At 37.9% G+C, this 21,905-nt stretch overlaps 1 protein-coding gene across 1 annotated transcript in view; it reads right to left on the bottom strand.

Moving 5' to 3' along the window:
* The window catches only part of LOC134630782 (astrotactin-2-like), a 280,317-nt gene extending 274,118 nt beyond the window's left edge, over window positions 1–6,199 (bottom strand). Inside the window, exon 1 of the mRNA XM_063478441.1 lies at window positions 5,777–6,199. Within this exon, the coding sequence (XP_063334511.1) occupies window positions 5,777–6,188 (412 nt within the window). The 5' untranslated portion in view covers window positions 6,189–6,199. The remainder of the gene's footprint in view (window positions 1–5,776) is intronic.
* Window positions 6,200–21,905: the final 15,706 nt, after the last annotated feature.

Raw genomic sequence — 21,905 nt, 5'->3', positions numbered from 1 at the left:
TGCCACGGGGAAAACACTTTTTTTTTCCCCCACTCGACCACTGAATCTTTGTCTCTCCCATGTGTAAGCGATCGGGGTTAGCTATGACTCTGTTTATAGAGATAGGGGAAAGGCTGGTTGGCAAAAAAAGAAAAAAAATATTGGGGTGGGAAAAAAGGGTTAAGATCTTGAACAATAGTTCTCCAGGCTTTCTGAAATGCTTTTAAAGGGTTTTTTTCTTTTTTCCATTGGCTGCTTTTTTCTTTCATTTTCATAGATAACACAGTCTGAGACGCATAAAATGGTACTTTTGCACCGGAGAGGTAAACCAGGAAAACTATCCATAGCCGATGAACAGCCATGCTCTTAATCCAGCAATGACCTGAAACTAGACCTCAGAGGCAACCTTTAGTTGACAAATCTATTGTTTGCAGAAATGTTCTCAGTGGAAGAGTGGCTGTCATGAATCCATTCTCGAGGAAGGGAAATGGCTGAGAGGAAAGGCTGAGGTATGATAAATTACACAAGAACTGAATCAGTGGCAACAGGTCCAAATGTAAAGGTTTTCATTCAAATTGTCCTCCATGTACGGAGGAAGTCAGGAGAGAAGTAAAACAGTGAGCGTCTACAGCCATCTGTAAAACACTGTGGATCAAAAAGAAAAGTAGCATCAGATTTGCAATACCATACATTTGCAGTGCATTATATTGCCATACAATTCGGAAAGCACCAGATTGGCTATGGCTTCATTTTTCAGCATGGCAATGATTCCAAACACACAGCCAATGCAGTAAAAGCATACCTGGATTAAACAGACAATGGAACACCATTAGTCATGGACTGGCCTCCCAGAGCCCCAGACATCAACATTATTGAAGTAGCATTGAATCATTCTGATAGAAAACTGAATAAAAGTCAGCCACCATCTAAAAAAGAGCTTTGAATATCTTTCAAGAATCTTGGAGAACTATTCTTGTAAACTACTTAAAGAAATTACAAGAAAGCTTACCTAGGAGGGCTCAGTCTATGTTGAAGAATAAAATCATACTAAATATTTATTTTTATATAAACTCTGCTTTTGCTGTACATACTTTAATAATACTGTGGTAATTCAACAAACTGCTACACTTACTTCCTATATTCCTGTCAAAAAATGAGTTTGGCACAGTACTGTAGTTCAAGATGATGGACAGATGATAAAGAACAGGAAGACATTTAAACGTTTTCAATCTTGCATTAGGTGCCCGAAGCTTTTCAAAAAGGTTAACTCTTCAGGTGTTTACAGAGTCAGCCATGTTGCAAGCGGTATTGATTTCCTCTCTATCCCACAACATCAAATAAAATAAAAAAGGAAGATCATCTCGTGTGACAAAGCGGAGCAGCCTGGAATTATCTCCCTTGAATGTGCAAGCACAATGCCACACAATTGCATGTATTAGCGAGATAGTTCAGTACATGGCATTCAAAAACTAAATTAAAAACTGGGATTAAGATCCCATATTTTAAGTAAAATGGTGGTGCACTGGTAAATCACAAAGTCAAAGCATTTGGAAATGAAAGCATGTGTTTCCTAATATATATGAAAATGACTAAGGAAAAAAAAAAGGAAAGTGAAGGAGAAGCAGGCTTGCAGTTCTTCCACACTGCCCTTTCTGCTCATCTGTTCTCTGAGACACTTGTGGTAATAAATCAAAGCTGTGCAGACAGGCCATGGTGGAGAAGAATCTTGCTGTCCTTTTCCTTCCTTACCTATAACCTTTGACGTTGGTTTGACAAAACTATCAGAAATCTGACATTATCCACGGAACAGACAAGACTATGCTCGTTGTGGATCGGGTGATATTTTGCTAACAGGTTATACTCCAGCACGACAGAAATTCAGCTGTTGTGAGAAAGTGGAAAGCACAATGGTAGTTCAGCACAGTGGTAGACTAGTTTACTAGTAGTATCCTAACCAGTTAGGTTAACATTATGTGTCTCTAGCCCCTGAATTCAAACAACAAGGCCATTTCACACCAGCAACAAGAAATTCAGCACAGATGTTTTTCATCACAGATTTGTTTGGTTTAGTCACAAATGGCTAATGTCATGGAACGGAGACATGAGCTGTGTGTGAAATTCCACCCCTATTTAAAATGCACTGCACGGCTTGTTTTCTGACAAGACAATATCCACTATACTACTATAATGTTCTCAAAAAAATTCTATGATGCACTTAAAAGCTGAAATGTAAGTTTACTGCTCACTATTGATTGAAATATTGACTGTTCATTATATGAAGAGCAGCATGTGAATGAATAGGGGATGATTTCCAACGCATTATATTGTTACTATGGGTGGTAATAAACTGCTTCAGAGACAGTTCAGAAATGAGATAGCTCATTTAAGAGTCATTTCCCATATGGGTGTCACGTGGGTTTCAACACCACCCTACACCCGTAGGATACCAGCAGGAGATTATGAGTTTACTCCTTCCAATGTGAGAAGTGAACTTGAGCACAGATTCTTCACAGTTCTTTCCAACTACGCTTTTTTCTTTGCAAACTAAGTCCTGATAATTATTAGCAAGCACTAATATCTTCGTCAATTACATGTTTTTGTTTTGTTTGTTTTTTTAAACACAAGCCAATACACTTTCATCCACTCTCACAACACTTTTGACCACATCCATTTAGGGTTCAGGAAGTGTATACCATTTTCACACAATTTCACACCGGTTTGTACCGGTTGCAATTAGTCATGTTTGCTCCGTCATCTCTGACTGCTTCTACCAAGACATATGGGCTTGTTTTTTTTTTTTCTTTTAAACTGGAGCACAGCCTCTCTTATGTCCACATCAAATCAACAACAACATAAAAGAAGGCATTTAAAAAAAATCATAGATATCACACTGTTCTTAATCATGTGAAGAAGATACATAACAAGTGCTGGTTTCACAGAAGGATGTGTTTGCTGTGGTGTTAGACTTTTACCGCTTTGTCACGAGAGGTGTTGCTAGCGTTTCCTAAGAGTTTTAGAACAATATTGAAAGAGCGATGCTAAAAGAGAGTGTTGCTGGGTGAGTACATCAATCCAAAACACTCTGCAGTCTGTATAGTTCTGTATAATAGCTGGTGGGTATGTAAAAGGCGAATATATAAAAAAATGATAAGACATACACCTGTAAGGCAATGTGATGTAGTGTGGTAATAAATTGCTTCATAACAATAAATGGTGTATGTGGTGAGAATTCAACTTTTCTAGCTTCCTCTAGCACAGGGGTGGGGAACTCCAGGCCTCAAGGGCCGGTGTCCTGCAGGTTTTAGATCTCACCCTGGGTCAACACACCTGAATCAAATGATTAGTTCATTACCAGGCCTCTGGAGAACTTTAGGACATGTTGAGGGTGTAATTTAGCCATTTAAATCAGCTGTGTTGGATCAAGGACACGTCTAAAACCTGCAGGACACCGGCCCTCGAGACCTGGAGTTCCCCCACCCTTCCTGTAGCATATGAAAATCACAGTTCAGTATGTGAGATGAAACAGTGAGGCATGAAATAAATGCACTTCTGACAATAAAACCTCATTTTGTTTTTACTTAACAATTTAGTCCCCAAAAGTTGATTCTGTTCATCTGGACGATGATTACATTCCTTTGGGGATTTACTTCCCCAAAGGAATGATTGTTAACGTCTTGAGGATGCATCAAGACGTTAACAATTTAGTGTATTTTATGAATTCTATAACAACATTTCACAAACTCAACAGCCAATAATGCATTTGTCAAAAAGAAAGAGCTGTTGAGTGGACCAACAAGCAATATAGGGTATAAACTGGACACAGGGAAATCACAGGTGACATCTAGTATCAGCATTTAACCCAGTTCTGACAATTAAAAGGTTTAACAAATATAAAGGTGGTTCTACATTGCTGGCATGTGTACTTTTCTACCCACCTAGCAGCTTATCATGACACATCATGAATGCCAGACTAAAAGGTTTGACTAATTAAAGACAAACACAAGGCCAGACTGAACCATCCAATTGGTTTGTAAGCAAAAGAAAATACAATATATATATATTTTTTTATCGGTATAGATTTCACAACTATGACTGTTTAGTTAGCAACAGTACTGGCAAGTGTATTTGTAAACCTCTCACAGCTATGACAAATACACCTTTTAAGTAAAGCACTTTTCTTAACATACTGTTTTTAATTTAACTTCTGCCTCTACGCTCAGTTGACCTGTTTTAAAAGCCTTGTTAAAATCAATGGTCTCATTTTAAAAAAAAAATCCTTTGCCACACTTTTCTTTTTAATCTAATCTTTTCAAAACACAAAGCACACGAGTCATGCTTTCAATATGTATTACACATGTGGACCTATTAAAGCTCGTTTTCTTGCTCCACAGCATGTACTCATGCGCTGAAAGGGTGAAGCAGCAAATTTGCTAGCTGGCTGACTGGGAGGACAGAGAGGCCTTTCTCACCAGTCAACGGCTGTCCTTAATGAGAATAGAAAGTGATTTACTAGCTTAATGCTCCAGCCCTCAGCCTGCCTGCCCGCCTTTGCTTTACACAGCCAGTTTAGTCGACACTCTTCATACAGAGAATGAAACTGAGAGCAGGGAAACAGGGAAAAAAAGGAGGATAGCAAACTCCTGTCTGAAAACTGCAGTAATGAGATGTTCTCATGGATTCTCAGTCCCCGCATCACTGACTTCCTCCAAGCCCTGCATTTTTCTATTCGTCCTGCTTTTTGCTAAGTTCTCCATCATACTGTGCCATCTGAACAAATCGCAAACTGAATAAATTACATCATTCTGGAATTACTTCCTTTCACTTCATTTTGTTTGGCTAAAAACTTTTAACAAACATCCCTGTTCCATACTTTGTCTACATCCTGTTACACAGTCACACTTACACCGCAAAGGGGAAATCAAGAGAACATGAATCGCTCACATGATTTGTAAGACTTAAAATGAGCAATGAGCAATGCTCCTTTTATACTCATTCTGCTCCTGTTACAAAGTTGTTGTTGTTTTTTTTGTGACTGATGTAAGACTGGTGTACTTCCCTGCTATTATGTTCCCTATGATTATCCAATCAGCAATGCTGTTCTCAAGACCACTTTTATATCACAGGCTTTCACTGAGAAATCAGATGACCTGTCAGAAACCAGTTATCCACGGATGTGTGAATAAACAGAAAAAAGTGGGATGTTTTGGATCCCCTAAAATCTGCAATGACTAAATGTAGACAACGACACAAACTCTAGGCTAGTGCTTTATCCAGTTAAAGTTATACCGTCTTGCAAAGCATGTGTGTTATGAGCTCAAGTGAGAATACCAATTTCATGCATATTTGCAGGGCCAAATTGCATTCCTTGATTGGGAAAGCATACTTAGGGTATGCATGAAATTTAAAATTATGTTTTACCATGAAATAGGAAAGTCAGACAGAAAGAAGGACGAAACAAGAATGAGGGATGGCAGAATAACTTGAGAGTGCCACTTAAAATCGAGTGGCACGGCTTGCGTTTACATACCGTAGTTTTTAAGTTGAGTAGGGAAAGCGAAAAGCGTGTTCTTCATACCTGGACTGATGGGGATTTTTGGGGGAAACACACCACAAAATTCAAACAGAGTAGAGCAGGTGATTTAACGCCGGGGACAAAATGTGTATAAGCGCGTGATTTGTTTTTATTTGTATCTTTTGGAAACATAGCTGTGTGCACAGCCTATGCGCACAAACGTGCAGCCAAACAGACCGGTTATCGCCATGGAGGGCAAACACAGAACTACAACAGTGTTCTTACCGAGTGTGAAGTAGGGAAGAGCCGTGTTGTCAAGATCATCCATTACGGAAATTCGCCCAGGTAGGTCTGTTCTAACGAATAATAGAAGTCTGGATTCCCCCCCTCCTCCTGCTCCTCCTCCTCCAGTTCCTCCTCCAGTTCCTCCTCCACCAACACCACCTGCTTCAGCAGCACCCCCTCCTCCGACCACGTTCCCCGAGGCTCCGCCGGTGAAGCTGAATTCGTTCTCCCGGAGTACGGGCAGGGTTGAAACGGTGACGGTTTTCACCTCACATGGCGTCTCCGTGTCGCTCTCCCTGTCCCTTTCCTCGTCAGGCGATGTCGCCCCTCTGTTTGCCTGGACAGTCAAGGAGCCTGTTAATAACAGACCCACGAGAAGGACGCGAAGGTGCAGCACTAATATCCCCGCCATCCCGCTCCTTGTGTGTGGTTCTCTCGCTTTGTGGGGCTCATAAGCTGTCCGTTCACTTATAGTACAGTCGCTGCAAAGGAGTCGCGTCCGTCCAGGAGGCGGCAGTACAGGTGTAGTGAGAATGACATCTTTCGGCTCCTTACAGATCCATTTGTGCTCACACGGGGACAACAGATTGCTTACACTTGGATAAGCACGTGTCTTTTAAAAGACAGACACGAGGTAGAGGTATCTTGTTATTAGTGCAGGTTCATGTTTAAACAAACACGAGCAGTAGAGTCTTCTTCTGAGTTCACAATAAAGTGTTAAACAACAAATAAAAAAAATTATACTTTTTTTTTTTCAATACAGCGTTTATATGAGTTGAACGTGAGGACAGAGCTGCTCCTGTCATATCCCGTCTAAACAAACAATTTATAGCTGAACATCTGTCCAGTTTGTTCTCCATGCAGGCAGTGTAAAGACAGCCCTACTGGTACTCGAAAACAAAGTACAGTTGACCGGAAAGATTACGGTTAAACCCTAAAGTGCATTCACCACAGAGTGAAATATCCACACTTAAAATAAAAGTTGCATTCCAGATTAAAAAAAAAAGTTACACAGAAAAGGTTTAAAGAGAGGCTATAGACTTTCTTTTACTTACTGATTAAAAGTTTGCTTTTATTATATAATGTAGTACACCCCGTGTTCTTACTTGTTTAATGTTGTTGTTTATTTTTAACTTTATGATTAAAACAACAACTCTTAGGAGTTTCTTCTTTTTCTTTTGTGTCTTTTTCTGTATTTGGCTTAGAGATGGACAGAGTCTTTGAGCTCTGTCCGTGGTGCTGACTTGGTCAACCCTGTCCTGCTTGTCAGTGTGATATCACATAGTAATATTGCAAACACTATAAACCTAAATACTGCAACTGAGCAGTTTAAACCTAATTATTTAGAGTTTATGTGACATTTTGTCCTTGAGCATTAAATAATCTCAATTTGAAAAGTTAATTTCATTTAAGAGTACTTAATTTTGCGCCTGTTCAAAGTTCACCTACTCATATTGTGTTTATTTGCCTTCATTTTACAATAATAGGGCTCTAAGATCATGAGTGATGTGCCTTTTTGACACACACAGTGTTAGCACATTTAGGAGTGTGAATAGTGATGCTTACTGTAAGAAAAGGTAAATCTGAATGAGTTAGCATTCCTGGTGCTCATCAGTAGTAGATAATCATTTATCATTATTTTTAAGTGAGACAAGAATGAATATTGACTGCAGTGTTTTTTGTTTAAAAAACGAAATTACTCATATTTGCTAAAACTAATGCAATTACAATGATAAATGGCTTTTATGTGCTTAAAAATCAAATGAACAAGAGACTAAGTCATACAACTGAATATTTTTGAAGTGATTTAAGTAGTATGTATAGCATACTAGCATTCAAAGAAACGGCAAAACCTCTGAAAACATTTCACTTTCACAAACATTTTCCTTCATTTTGAGATCTGTCAGTGCTGTACAGTTTTCCTAAACAAATTACATTACATGAAATAAATGACACTTATTACATGAAATAAATGACATTTTGCAATGTACAGGTAATTATAGATAACTTGTTCCTTATTACACCTGTTCAACTCCTCACTCATGTAGATATCTAATCAACCACTCACTGCATGTTACGATAACCTTGCTAAAGTTCAAACCAGGCATCAAGATGGGGAAGGAAGATGATTTAATTGATTTTGAATGTGGCATGATGTCTGCTGTTGGTGACAGACAGGCTGGTTTGAGCATTTCAGAAACTGTTCTTCTGGGATTTCCCCACACAACCATCTCTCAGGTTTACAACAAATGGTCCAAAAAAGAGAAAACATCCAGTGAGCAGCAGTTCTCTGGGTGAAGATGCCTTGTAGATGACAGAGGTCAGGGGAAAATGACTTGAGCTGACAAGAAGGCAACAGTAACTCAAATAATCACTTAAAAGGAAGACTGGGAAAATGTTGCCTAGTTTCATGCGTCTTGATTTCTGCTGCAACATTCGAATGGCAGGGTCAGAATTTTGGCATGAAGAACATAAAAGCATGGATCCATCCTGCCTTGTATCAGAGGTTCAAGCTGCACATGGTGGTATAATAGTGTGGAGGATATTTTCTTGGAACATTTTGGGCCACTTAGTACAAACTGAGCATCACTGAAAAAACACCACAGCTTATCTGAGTATTGTTGCTGACCATGTCTGTGCCTTTCTGACCACAGTGTGCCCATCTTCTGATAGCTGCTTCCAGCAGGATGCTGCAGCACGTCAAAAAGCTCAAATGATCTCAGACTGGTTTCTTGAACATGAGAGAATCACTGTATTCAAATGGTCTGCCCAGTCTCCAGATATCAATCCAATGGAGCACCACTGAGATGTGATAAAATGGGATGTCAGTGTCATAACTATGGAGCAAAAAAATCTGTAGCAACTGTGCGATGCTATTATATCATTATGGACCAACGATTTTCTAACCAACTGTGTAATACTTCATGTTAGTTTTCCAAACTCTTCCTGAGGTTTCCTCAACACTGTGAAAAATATGATTTCTTTTTCCGTTTATCTTTCAGCTTTAAGCTACAACTCCAACAACTCTTTCATTTGTTTTTTTTAAAGCATTGTGGGGACGGGATCAGCATGGCATGCATGGTCTTTAAGAAGCTGCTGCTTTCGTCATTACGTATTGTCACTTTTCTCACTTTTCTGGTGTTACAGTAATATGGAGAAAGCATCCAGCGACACCTTTCGCTTTGTTTCTCTCCATGGACCAAACATAGAGCAAAAAAACAGTCTTTTTGTTTTCTTTCGTTCTTTATCTATAATTTTCAGTCACAATGTCTGGTTCAGTACCAACATTTGCACATTGTGTGAATACGCACATGTGAATACGCACATGTGCTATTGTGCTATTGTGTGAATACGCACATGTGCGTATTCACACAATAGCTGGTAAGAAGGGCCATGTTTACAACAGACCACTCGTGACTGCAGACACTTTGTGAGACACATGCATATTGTGTCATTTTCATGTATGCCACTAACTGTGACACTCAAGCACCAGTTATCTTAATGTGTTTGCTCTCTCCTCCTGACTGAACACAGCTTAACCCTAGTCAAACTGAGCAGAAGTGGTTGCAAATTAACATATGTTTTTCAAAGGAGCTATTTTTGTGTGTATTGTTTCAACTGCATACAGCAGAAGGACAGCTGCAAGTTTTCTTGTGCCGTGTCAAGTGTCCAGAACACAAGGACAATTCCAAGTGTGCTCCACTGGGTAACTTTGAAATGTCATGCGTGCTCATTTTTAGCAATTCAGTTCAATTCAGTTTTATTTATATAGTGCCAAATCACAACAACAGTCGCCTCAAAATGCTTGTTTTGTAAGGTAAAGACTCCACAGGAAGACAGGGAAAACCCCAACAATCAAACAACCCACTATGAACAAGGACATAGTAGTTCACTTTGTATGCATAGTAAGTCTATGAGTATGGCACATTCACGCCAAGCAAACCAGTAGAAAATCTAGCAACCAATTTATTTATATAATTTAATTCAATTTAATGTAGACTTGTCCCATACATGAAGCAGTAGTCAGAGTTGTTGACTTTATAGTGTATCCCATAATTGTGTATCCAGTATCTCCTGCACCATTATTATTTAAACATATAGAAACTGGTTTATTTACAGATGCAAATACCAGTAAGCTGAAATCAAAACATTTCCTAGCATATCCTCATTAGAGACACAGGTATAGACAGAAGTTACACTTCTAAACTAATATCACACAATTGTAATCATTTATGTTCTTATTAAATGTACCCATTAAGTAGCCACAGTGCTGGTGGAAAAGTCTGTGAACTGCTGGTTTGGTAAATGGTCAGCCCTTGTAGCAACTTAAAACAATGTACAATGTTCAAGAGAAATGTGGTCTGCTTCTTTCTTACAGTGTGACTTTAGCTTGGCCACATGAATGACCTAAAGGTCAACCCAGGTTGTGTTAGTGTCTGGGCTTTTTAAAGTCATTCTTATTTACTATAGTGATTAAAGTCCTCGTCATGCTGCAACAAACAAATAATACAGAGGTTCAGCTGGGGGGCAGACAGTCTGACATCATCCTGTATGATGTCTTGATAAACTTGTGATTTAATTTTACCCTAGATGACGGCAAACTGTCCATGCCCAGAGGCAAGCAGCTCTAAATGGGTGATGTTTTCAAGCTGCTGTCCAGCATTCAGCCTCAGTTTCATCAGTCCATTAAAACAGTTTCGCTTTAGTGTAGAGTCTGTGTCCTGGCACTGACATGCTACAACACTACTGGGACTGTATTGTTTTTTATTCAGTAATGTATAGTTGGTGCTATCTATCTATCTATCTATCTATCTATCTATCTATCTATCTATCTATCTATCTATCTATCTATCTATCTATCTATCTATCTATCTATCTATCTATCTATCTATCTATCTATCTATCTATCTATCTATCTATCTATCTATCTATCTATCTATCTATCTATCTATCTATCTATCTATCTATCTATCTATCTATCTATCTATCAGGGGCTCACATGCTTTTTCCAACTTCAACTGGGAATATCTGAATGATATATTTATTAAGCACAAAATAGCTGTAACTTATATGACCAAAAGTCTTAATGCATAAACATTTAAAATTAAATCATATTAGTAAGGGCTTGCAGTGTATGACTTTTAGCAATAATGAATAACAACACTTAATGCTGCCCGGTGTCTCCCAAAGCTGTAGGAATGCAATACAAAACTAAAAACTCCTACTTATCCAGCCAGTTTTAATTGTAATGTTGACCCCCGTGTCTTCTGTTCTGGCAATGCTGGAACAATTACACAGATATTTTATTCATGCATAAACACCACAAAACCTCTTCACAACCCAAAATTGGATTATTACTTGTTTAAATCTGTTTAACTCTTTCAGCTTATCCTGCAATGTGTTGACCTTAGTAACTAAGTAATGTCTGGTTCATTCTTCCACTGTTTATTTTATGAATCTGTATTTATTAATATTTAGTCAGTTTGTTTGAGAATTATGCTCATTGTGAGGGACAATACTCAGTACTTCTGTTAAGATTTGGAAGCAAATCTAAAATTAACTGTGCAACAGTGGTGTTGCAGTTTATTATGTGGACAGTCGATTCTGGAGGTGACATACATATGTGTGTCTAAGTCAACAAAACAGAAAAAAAACCAGACAACTTCTACACTGTCAAAACTATACAGCTGTTAACTTTGCTCATAAACCTTGAGAGGCATGGACATACTTTCTCAGTTCTACTGTTTTCTTATCTTTCCCTCACATCTCTTGCTCTCAATTTTTAAATAAGAGAAGCAGCAACAGAGTAAAATAACAAAGGAAAAGCTGGAAAGTAGGACAAACAAAGAGATAGTAATGATAAATGAAATGAAACCCAAGCATAGTTGCTTGCAAAGTCAGTCTCTCTGTGAGTTTCTGTTTCTCGTTTAAATAAACTTAAATACACATATCAGAACTGATGCACACTAAAAACTATACTGCACAGTTCAGTTTTTAAACTCCGTAATTTTCAGTATCACATAACCAAGGTTATTTTTGCACTGCAGAAAACTCAGTTTTATTTGCAGGGACTATAAAGTAATCTTGTGTGCACTTTTTTCATTTGTTTTTGTTTTGTTTTTTACTTTTTTTTTTTTTTGCTTTTGTTTGCTGATACCACACAGAATCATCTTTATACACTCAAATAACAGCTCAGTAGTCATTTTCAACCAACAGTTCTTTTATTACCTTCAAGGTATGAATAATTTAACACATTAGTAAAGTATATTTCCAAATTTTAATCCCAGAAATAGCTGGATTTATATGATATGGCCTTTGCAGATGATGTGCAAATAATTTCCCAATCGAGTCATTTCTATCCGCTGCATCCTTTAAATTAAATGCTGGCTCCAGGCACATAAGTGTAAACATGCTGATAATCAGTATTTCAACGTCCTACTCTTTTTTAAACTGTTTTTTGCTTCTCTTCCATGATTTTAAGAATCTGTATTCCTAGTCTTTAGTCTCCAACTGGTAAAACTAAACATTATCTTTATTATGTTTCTAATGATACTCGATCCTTAAATTGCTGTTCAAGTTCAGCTGTTCCTGTCTCTAATCCATACTTTAAAGCTTACATCAAGTCACTGCCACATTCACCACCCTTAGAGCAATTTGCATTTGGGCAATTTCCCCCTTTCCCTTCTGTGTAAATCTGACATTTTAGTCAGTCTGTCATAATGATTTCCTGTTTGAATAGTTGGCTACAAAGATTAGCCTAAATGGCAAATCTGACAAGCTTTGCTGTCCTGTTATAGTAAAAGTGCTGACACTGTGAAGAGCTCCTCTGCGAGCCCATAGAGAATAAGCCATAGTTTTGCAGACATGACCTCTTTTGTTGATAGATTTCATTGAACACTGTCTGCCTTTAATGGGCAAACAGTAACAAGACATCACATAGGACTGATTGATTTTAGTGTATTCAGTAAGGTGGTAGAGAGCTGCGAGTAGTAACCCAAACAAGGGTATGGAAAGGAAAACGGCATCATTATGAGCTAGTGGAGAGCTTTTAAACGCACTGTGGTTGGTTATATGAGATTTATTGCTGAGGAAATTGCTTCGACCTGAATGCCGTGGCAGCATCTTACTCTCTTGAAATTGAATTTGATAGACAACAACTGAACGTCCACTGCACCTAGACAGAGATGGATAAACAGATTTCCCTGGCATAATGACCAAAGAACTTGACCTTTTGTGTCACCGTTCCCCTGCTCTGGCAAGGGTGGTGGATTATTTTGTGATGTCAGAAAATGATTGAAGTCTGTCTCCCACTCTCTGAGTTAGGTGTTAATGCTGGGTATATATAACGCCAGTGGGGTGTAGCTGTGTGCCAAAGTCCAGCCTTAAAGTTCCAGCCTGATAGTGTGAATGCTGGCTAAGAAGAGTAAATTTGGATTGTGAAGGAAGATGAACACTGCTTTCTGCTTCAAATATTTAAGCTGACCCCTGTAAAGCCAGCTATAAAAGACTGTGGTTATACAGATCAGTCTGTAAATGTGCATAAATGAGTGGGTGTGAAGCACTAACAGTTTAATGACCTGTGCAAGCAACACTCACCACAGTTAGAGGGCTGAAATGGGATTGAGATCCCATGGGTGCCACAGGAATAGCATGAGCATGGATATATGTTTTCTAAAGTGGGTGGGTGGGATAGGGCATACAGCAGGAGCTTGTGAACTAAGCGTATGATGAGATTTTGTGTATTAGTACGAGGAGTAATCATGACTGCATCCAACCGTCTACTTTTCATGTATGATATACCTTTTGAAAATCAGCCATTTGTTAATGAAAATTAATCAGGCCTACCCAGTGCTTGTTTTGAACAAACCCACAAATGTCAACCACATGCTGGCATTAGAGGAAATGTCAGGGGAGGATCACTAAAGTCATTAGGATTCATCCTCTGCGCACCATGGATATCTGCATTTCACCCCCACGAAAAAAAATCAAATAAATAAGTAAATGAGAAATTGTGATCCACATGGTGGCACTAAAAGAAAAGACAGGAATCACCGAAATCAGAACAATTTATCCTCGAGGAACAATGCAGTGTCGGTGCTAAATGTCACGGCAATCCATCTAGCTGTTGTGAAATCGCGGTCTGGACCAAAGTGCTGAACCATCGGACATTTCCCCGTGTACAGCTGAAGCTAAAAAAAGCTGTGTCACAAAATCAACAAAGTCACGAAACTAGAACTACTTCTTGTTCTTTTTGCTTATTTGTATGAAGTATTTTTGAAAAGTGGAAATAGTCCTGAGAGCTCTGCTGGCAGTGCTTTCCTGCGCTATCTTTGCTAATTGATTAGTTTAAGTTATCTGGAGACTGCCCCAGTTCTGCAGGTGTAAACAAAGAGCTCCTCAATTAGAAACTGGGTTACACCTGGAGGACAAAAACACAGCCACACACACACCAGCACAACACACTTAAGCACAGAGCAAATATCATCTTACAAATTGGTTTAGTGGGTGCGGAGCACACATCCCAGCAAATGTGTACAGACGGCTACTGATAAGTCTTTTTTAGTTCAAAGTACAGAAACTTCAAATCAGTTCCCCTAATTTGTGAAGTGATGTAACACATGTGTGGGATGGACCGCAACAAATTTTATGGCTCTCCAAAATAGCTTCCATCAGCACTTGTTCATTTTATGAAATTAGTGAAGATAAGTGTGTTGGGATGTAATTATGAGTATTTCAGTTTAATCTGCAGATTCCTTTTACTGAGTGAACCCCCAAGGAACAGCTAGGTGAGTTTTTATAGCAGCATCAGCACTTTGTTCACTAAAAAGCATTTTTGTTCTTGTCCTCCACAGAGGACCTCTGAACTTACTGCATTTTTCACAATAGCATGTCAGCTCTCTGACTGATGCACGGGAAAAGAAAAGTCAGGGAGGATTTGACATATGAAAAAGATAAGGAGGCAAGAAAAGTTATCTAACAATCACAGGTAAATAAATGTTTAAATTAATTTAACACATTTTTAAGGTTTGTTGTTGAGTTCACTGGTTAAAATAAACGAACATTTTCCCCCATAAAGTGCATTGTCCTCCACGCGGGACATCCACTTGCTGTTGGAAAATGTTTTTGAGTGAATTAAAAAGCAATGAATCAACTTGAGAGCATAACATAATGTGTGAATGAGGGGTGGGTGAGTCCTGTCGGAGCTGCTGCAGTACTGGTGTGGTAAACATTATTTATGAAACAGGACAGTAACATATGCTGCACAGCAGTGGCGTATGGTGACTTTTACAGAAAGACAAGCAGAGACAATGACATCATCCTCCTTTTTTTTATAAAATAACAAACATAGGAGGTCAGCTTGCTGCACTCTTCCTCAACGTCTTCACCTTTCTGTACTCATTCCTGGCTTAAGACTTGTAAAATATTATGACTCCTGTAGCTATCATCTAAATATTTACTAATGTCTGACAACCAGGAGTCCTGGAGGAGCTTTTTAGAACCACTCTTTTGGCTAAGTTACAACAAAACACTATGAAAACACCACACTACACATAAAACCTTGTCACCGGCAAAGTGTACACAAACTTTCAAATGTAAAAGCACTTATTCTGAAGAAAAAATGTTTCCCATCAGTGTTATATGGAGATATTTAATGTTGAGCTCATTTGAAATACTTTATATTCTGCTTAATCTACATCACTGTATTCTATAAAATCATGTATTTGTAGTGTCTGTCCTTTGAGGACTATGCATCCCTAAAATAAAAGCTTGCAGTGAGGTCACAAAAATTGCCCCACACAATGATAGTATAATAAAGATATTTAGTTACATAGTATAACTTAAGTCTCTGCTTGAACCATCTGAACTTCTCAGTTTTTTTCTGTGAAGGCAGTGAGTCACCAGAGTCTTCCTGTTCTGGTATTCTATATCTGTTGCAGTAGGACTATGGATCTTATTCATGTCTTCGCTACACTGGAGCCATACACTGTTGTCATTCACGAACAGGTCCCACATCACTGACAGGCCTGGGGTTTACTGACAGACTCCAAGTGTTAGAAAATCTACCTCTGGATGACCCCACCCCATTTTCATATCCTCCTCCATCATTCCCATTAAGTGCTGCCAGGTCAGCTGTCACCCCTGTTTACCATCCACATCCTGGCCCACTGACTCACCCATCCGTTAGTCCCATTGGTGATGGACAGAGTAGGTGGGACAGTCAGGCAAGGTCAGAAGGATGGCCTTACTGTCATTACTCTGGCCTTGCTTACTGCCATTACTTTCAGTTTTGCCTCCTCTGTTGCCCCTATCCATCTGTCACCACCATTAAGAGCAGTGCAATATATTCCTTCCCTCAGGCATGTTTTATTATAGCATTTAAGCTTGTTGCACTTGAGCCCTAATGGAGTTGAAGTTTTTCTGAAAAAGAATGTGAAACTCTGGGCATTCTCAAACATTCCTTTTGTTTTGCTTTTTTATTTGTTTAATCCTTGAAAAGCAAAAAATGAACTGACTGTATTACGTTTTGCCAATCTACACCACAAAATCCAGTTAAAAGTTTGAAACTATTTTACACTGTAAAAAATCTTACCGGTCGTCAACAAGGTAAGAGAAAGTACGTAAATATTCATTTTAACTTGCGTCAGAGGAAAGAGATAATTTATCATTCTTATAAGTTACAGGTTTTTAAAATTCATTAATACACTGCTTCTTTTTTTAATATTAAAAATTTAATATTGCTGTTGAAGTTACAAAACTTAGTTCAGTGTTGCACTGGGTAAGATCTACATTATACTGACTATTCTTAACTGCATCTGAAAGTGCTTCCTCTTTCCTCTAGTCATAAAATTTCCATCCATTATGGAGCTGATGCAATTCATTGTGCAGCACTGGACTACAGAAATGAGTTCGGCCAGGAAACATTGGTTACTTTATGTTAATAAATAAGTAAGATGAGATTTTTTTTCTTGTTTATATTTTCTGATAGCTATTTTAAATCTGCCATCCATCTTCTTGTGCTTATCCAATTCAGGATTATGGTTGGTCTGAAGCCTTTCCTAGCAGCCATAAAGCGAATATTTCTATTTAAGTTTCCCAAACCAAGAAATGGTTATGTACTATATGTTGTTATAGACTTGTCTACTAAAACTAATTATACAAATTTAAAAAGAACAGCTCTTTCTGTTTGTCATTGCCTACTATTCAAGTCAGTTAGTGTGGATGGTGGTGATTTACCACTGAAACTGAGGTTATGTCCTGTGCATACATTTAGATTCATTTAATCTTTATTTAAAATCCTGCAACACAGTTATACTATCGGATCCTTGGTCTTATCTAAAGGCCAAAGGTGATGCTATCGAGACACTGCAACTTTAAGATAGCTAAGTGCAAGATTAAAATCACTGACTAGATTAAATCTCACTTTTATGAAAGTCTTGTTTTATCTGTATTGCACAATCCGTTATCTTCTGCTACTTTTTGCATTGTTGAACATTCATCTACAGTTGTAAAGTTTGGATAACAAAGAAAAAGAAAGTATCATGATGATTATAACACAATAAAATAGCTTCATTCTAAAACACATATTCCATAGACAGCGTGTAACAAGGTAGGATATGTTTTTCTTCAGGGCTAACTAGCACTTCCCCTGAGAAACAAAGTTCTTCACTGTAAGTGAGCTCTGCCATTAACATTAGATCTCATGTTGCTCAGTTCACACGAGCTTATGTAACTGCTCTTCACCTGACACAGAAATGATGTACGGTACATGATTTCAAATGAGGGAGAGGGGAAGGACCAGAGTTAGTAATGGTGCAAAGATTATTAGAGAGCTACTGTATCTCTTTCATCTAGTCATGATGAATTCTGGGATATACTCCAAGACCCCAGACCTAATTTGCAGAACCTGACATGACCCTCCCACACACTGCCTGCTGTAAAATCTATTGCTTCAAACTAATTAGATGGACACAGGGCCCAATTAGAATAACTGATAATTAATGCTGTGACTAAATGTGCATTTTGTGTGTGTGTGCGTGTTTGCGTGTGTGTGTAGAGAGATTTTCTTTTCCTTCTGGGAGGCAGGATCCAGAAAAATATCCCAATAATCTATTTTTACATTCAAATGCATTAACAGTGATGACTTTAGGAATGCCGTGACGCTGCTCTCTCTTTCATTTTTGTTTTCTTGTTTGGATTTTTTGTACTAGAAGATAAATTTGTGCAAAAATTCAGAGTTTACTTTCTCTCATTTTCTGTTGGATTTTTAGCTTGTGATGGAGTAATAAGTTAAAGTTTGGCAGAGGGCAAATGCTCATCCTCTTCTCATGAGTTTATTTGACAGGCAGAATAAACAAGGCAACATCTGCATTACAAATGCTTGTTTTCAGTTGCAGAGAGCAGTCATACAGAGAAAGATACTTGAGATGCAAAACATGGAATGTTACAACAAACCTAGGCACAAGCTCTGTCTAGATTATATTTAATTAATAAAATGTCCACATTTGTGTACTTTAATAGAAAATCCTCACCAAACAGGGGAGTAAAGTCTACCTTTCTTATTAATGAATTTGCTTGTCTTCATAAACAAAAATGATGTCTGAATGATAATAATGGTTTGAAAGTCTTACTGATGCCTGGTACATACTCAGGGTTTTGATGAATGAGTGCCAGCTGAGGAAGCCAACATGTGAGTGATCGCAGCACAAATGAAATGCATAAATCACATTATTATTCCATGACTGGGCATTTCTATAGGTATCTAGTGGCTCATTCTATCTAGTAGTGCAAAAATATAAAATTTATGTATATATATATATATATATATCATAAAAGTGACAAAGCATAAATACAAATCGCCACTCAGACCAATGTACAATTTTTTGCACTTAAATATTTGACCAATAGGAGGTCAGTTCAGGTTACTTATGGATTTATGTTATATTTAGTGCCATGTTTTGTCTTCAGTGTTCGCATACTGCAAGTACACACACCTGCTTTTTCATGTCAGTGCTGACTTGCATTTATGTAGCTTTAAAGCTAACTCTGGTTGGACTTTTTCTTCAAATCTCTGTGGTTGGAATTGTTATATTATTTAAAAACAACAACAAAACAACAAACAATAAACAAACAAACAAACAAAAATCCCAACCAGTAGACACAGCTACTCTTGGTCATACCTTCTGGCACCTGGGGGTCTTTTCTTCATGCAACATCTTTCTTTGCTCTTCATGAATGAATGGCATCTCCCCTGCAATAAGTGCTAGTAAGTCCTGCAATATTATAATATGTCGTTAACGTGGATGAAACGCATGTAGTCCTACAAAAGTGCATGCAGAGCTGTCATGCAGGTGGGTCACATGTAGGCTGCACCGTTATTCTGCAGGTTGCACTCTGAAAACCTACACTTTAGAAAAATGAGAGAAGCAGTTGGAGTTCATGCAAGATCCAATGACGACTACTGCTACTTTTTTTCTGAACTTGAATTATACATAACTCGCAAAAATGACTTGCAAAAACAAAAATGAACGGAAAATCCAATATATCACATATGATGAAAATGTTGCTGGTAATCTGCAAGAGTGGCATGTTATGATGTTTACTTGTTTTTGTTTTTCTACTAGTTTGTTGGAATGCTTTTATACAATCACACGAAGGATTTCTCAGTCTTTTGACAAGTAAAAACTCAAACCACATCAAGTTACTGTATGTTCAGGTGAGATGAGTTTGATGTATACACAAACAACAACAAACTAATGTTAGTAGTCTTAGTATTAACATTATTATTAGTATCACGTTTTGTGTTGTATAAGCTCTAAGCATTACAGCCTCTGTAGGCCATGCTGGAGTTGGCTGGGGGAGCTGCAGCCATGAAGAAGACCAACTACCAGCTTGAGCACATTTATCCACTTGGATTATCTCCTCAGTATAACACCAGCTGACTCATATAGATTATGCAATAAATCAAGCACTCACTTTGCTGCTGGCCACATTAGTTCAGCATTAGTTCAGTGAATTTGTATGAACTTAGACAAGGCCTGCAACAAACCCAACAAAACCATAAATGTGATGTGTGACATGCCATATCTTTTGCAACATTTTCTACGTGCACCATGGCAGGATGTTGTGTAACTGCTGGCTTTGGACTCAAAAAAACAGACAAAATGACACTGGGTAAAAGGTTTAACGAAATACAGGTTTTTAATATGCTTATTCTAAAGATATGCTGGCTTAACCACAATATATAAACCACTGTTTATTTTAATGCTGGTTGGAGGGAACAGGAAGTGGGAAAGAGCTTTGGCACAGGCACTTACTATTTATTCTGAGCACTGTGCATCTGCAAATGTAATTTTACCTTCCTTTTTTTATTCAGTGGAAAAAATCAAATGACATTGACAAAGGTAAAAAAAAAAAAAATACTACATAGCAAAATATCTTTAGATGAACTCTTTCAGCTGTATTTCATTAAAGTGTTAAGTAAATGTTCTTATTTTGCATTTGAGTAGTCTAAATAATAAAAAACAAATTATGTAAGGAGTATAGTTGAGTGAATTCATTTAATATATAACACATGAAAGGTAGATAAAAAATGTACATTCTAACAGATGTCTTGGAAATAATTCTAGTTGCTCAGCTGCAGATATCAAAAATATAAGAGACCTGGTTGATACAACGGAAAACTCATTTTGATTCTTTGCTTACGCACTCTTCAAACATTCCTTGTAAAGTAATATATGTTTTTGAGGGAAGACTGGAGAGGGGTCATGAGAAGTCAAGCTGTAAACACTTGGCTGGTCAAAACAGTGTTGAAGGGTTTGGGAAATGGGACAGTGTAAAGCATCGCACATTATTCCCCATTTGTGGGGGGAAATAGCATCTGGTGAAGTGGACCTGGTGAAATGAAGGGTAGTAATGTTGAACACTACCAATATTTTGTACACCAATATGTAGTTTGCAACTGAGAGATTTTACCTTTCAAATTTGACCAGCAGTAATAGCAATTACACACAGTGGTAGTGATGAACAAGAAAACAGCAATTATAAAACATGCTATGCCGTGCATTCACATGCATGATGCATGTATTAAGTCTATTTGTTGAACATTTTGCATAATTCATTAAAACATTCAAGCCAAATCCCATATAATATTCTTAATAATTGATGTATTCTCACTCAAGCTGGAATTACTATGCAGTGAAAGTGTCATTGTACTGGTTTTGTACTTGCTTAAGATGCTAGGGCAACCATGTTATACAGTATTATAATGGGTGTGAAGACAAGGGCAATGACCAACTGTAAACAATAAAAAGCTGCAGCACTACAAAGTGAAGACGGGTGGTTTCAGCATGCATATTATCTCTGTGTCCGTGCTGAGTTAAGGTGTTCTCATTCTCAACCAACAGGGGGCAATGTTGCTCTGTCATTAAACTGATCGCTTGCCACAGAGACTCCAGTGCTGAAAAATCTGTGGAGTACAGTGGGAAGGTTGACAAAAGAAGAAAATATAGCAAAACAAATGAATAAAACCACCAGAGGAGATAAGTCTTGGCCAGAGCCAAATGACTTCAGGCAGCTTCATTTGAACTGCTAAATCAGATTTTATGCTGAAATTGTTCAATAATTAGGGAATACAGTGAGGCTATCGTAAATGTCAGGCTAAATATATCAGCACAAGCAATCAGATCCAGGTACAGCACCGCAGAATACCGTGCAAGTCATTTCATGTAGCCCTTTGCTGTGTTCCCCACTGACCTCATGGTGTAGAAAGTCCATGTATTTCAAATCTGTTTAGGGTAGCAACATGTTTCTCTTTGCCATATGCATGTATGACTTAATGCATAGATATTTAATTATTATGGGTTTGCATATAAGTGGTTTATATGCACTGTGAGATATGAACTCAACATTAGAAAAAATAACATTTCTTCCAAATATTCTGAATGTACACCATACAATTATTATATGTATATACACATACATGCACCTATGAATTAATTTTATCACTTGAGCCATCCCACTTTTTTTTGTTTCGGTTGTGTATTGTCCAGTCTGATCACTGTAGGCAGGACTGTAGCTTTCAGCCTGTTTGTTCTGCACTGGATGTGTGTAATATTTTTGCTACTCCATA

The sequence above is a fragment of the Pelmatolapia mariae genome, linkage group LG7 (genome assembly GCF_036321145.2).
Source record: "Pelmatolapia mariae isolate MD_Pm_ZW linkage group LG7, Pm_UMD_F_2, whole genome shotgun sequence".
NCBI classification, from domain to species: Eukaryota; Metazoa; Chordata; class Actinopteri; order Cichliformes; family Cichlidae; genus Pelmatolapia; species Pelmatolapia mariae.
This window is presented reverse-complemented; position numbering and strand designations above follow the sequence as displayed.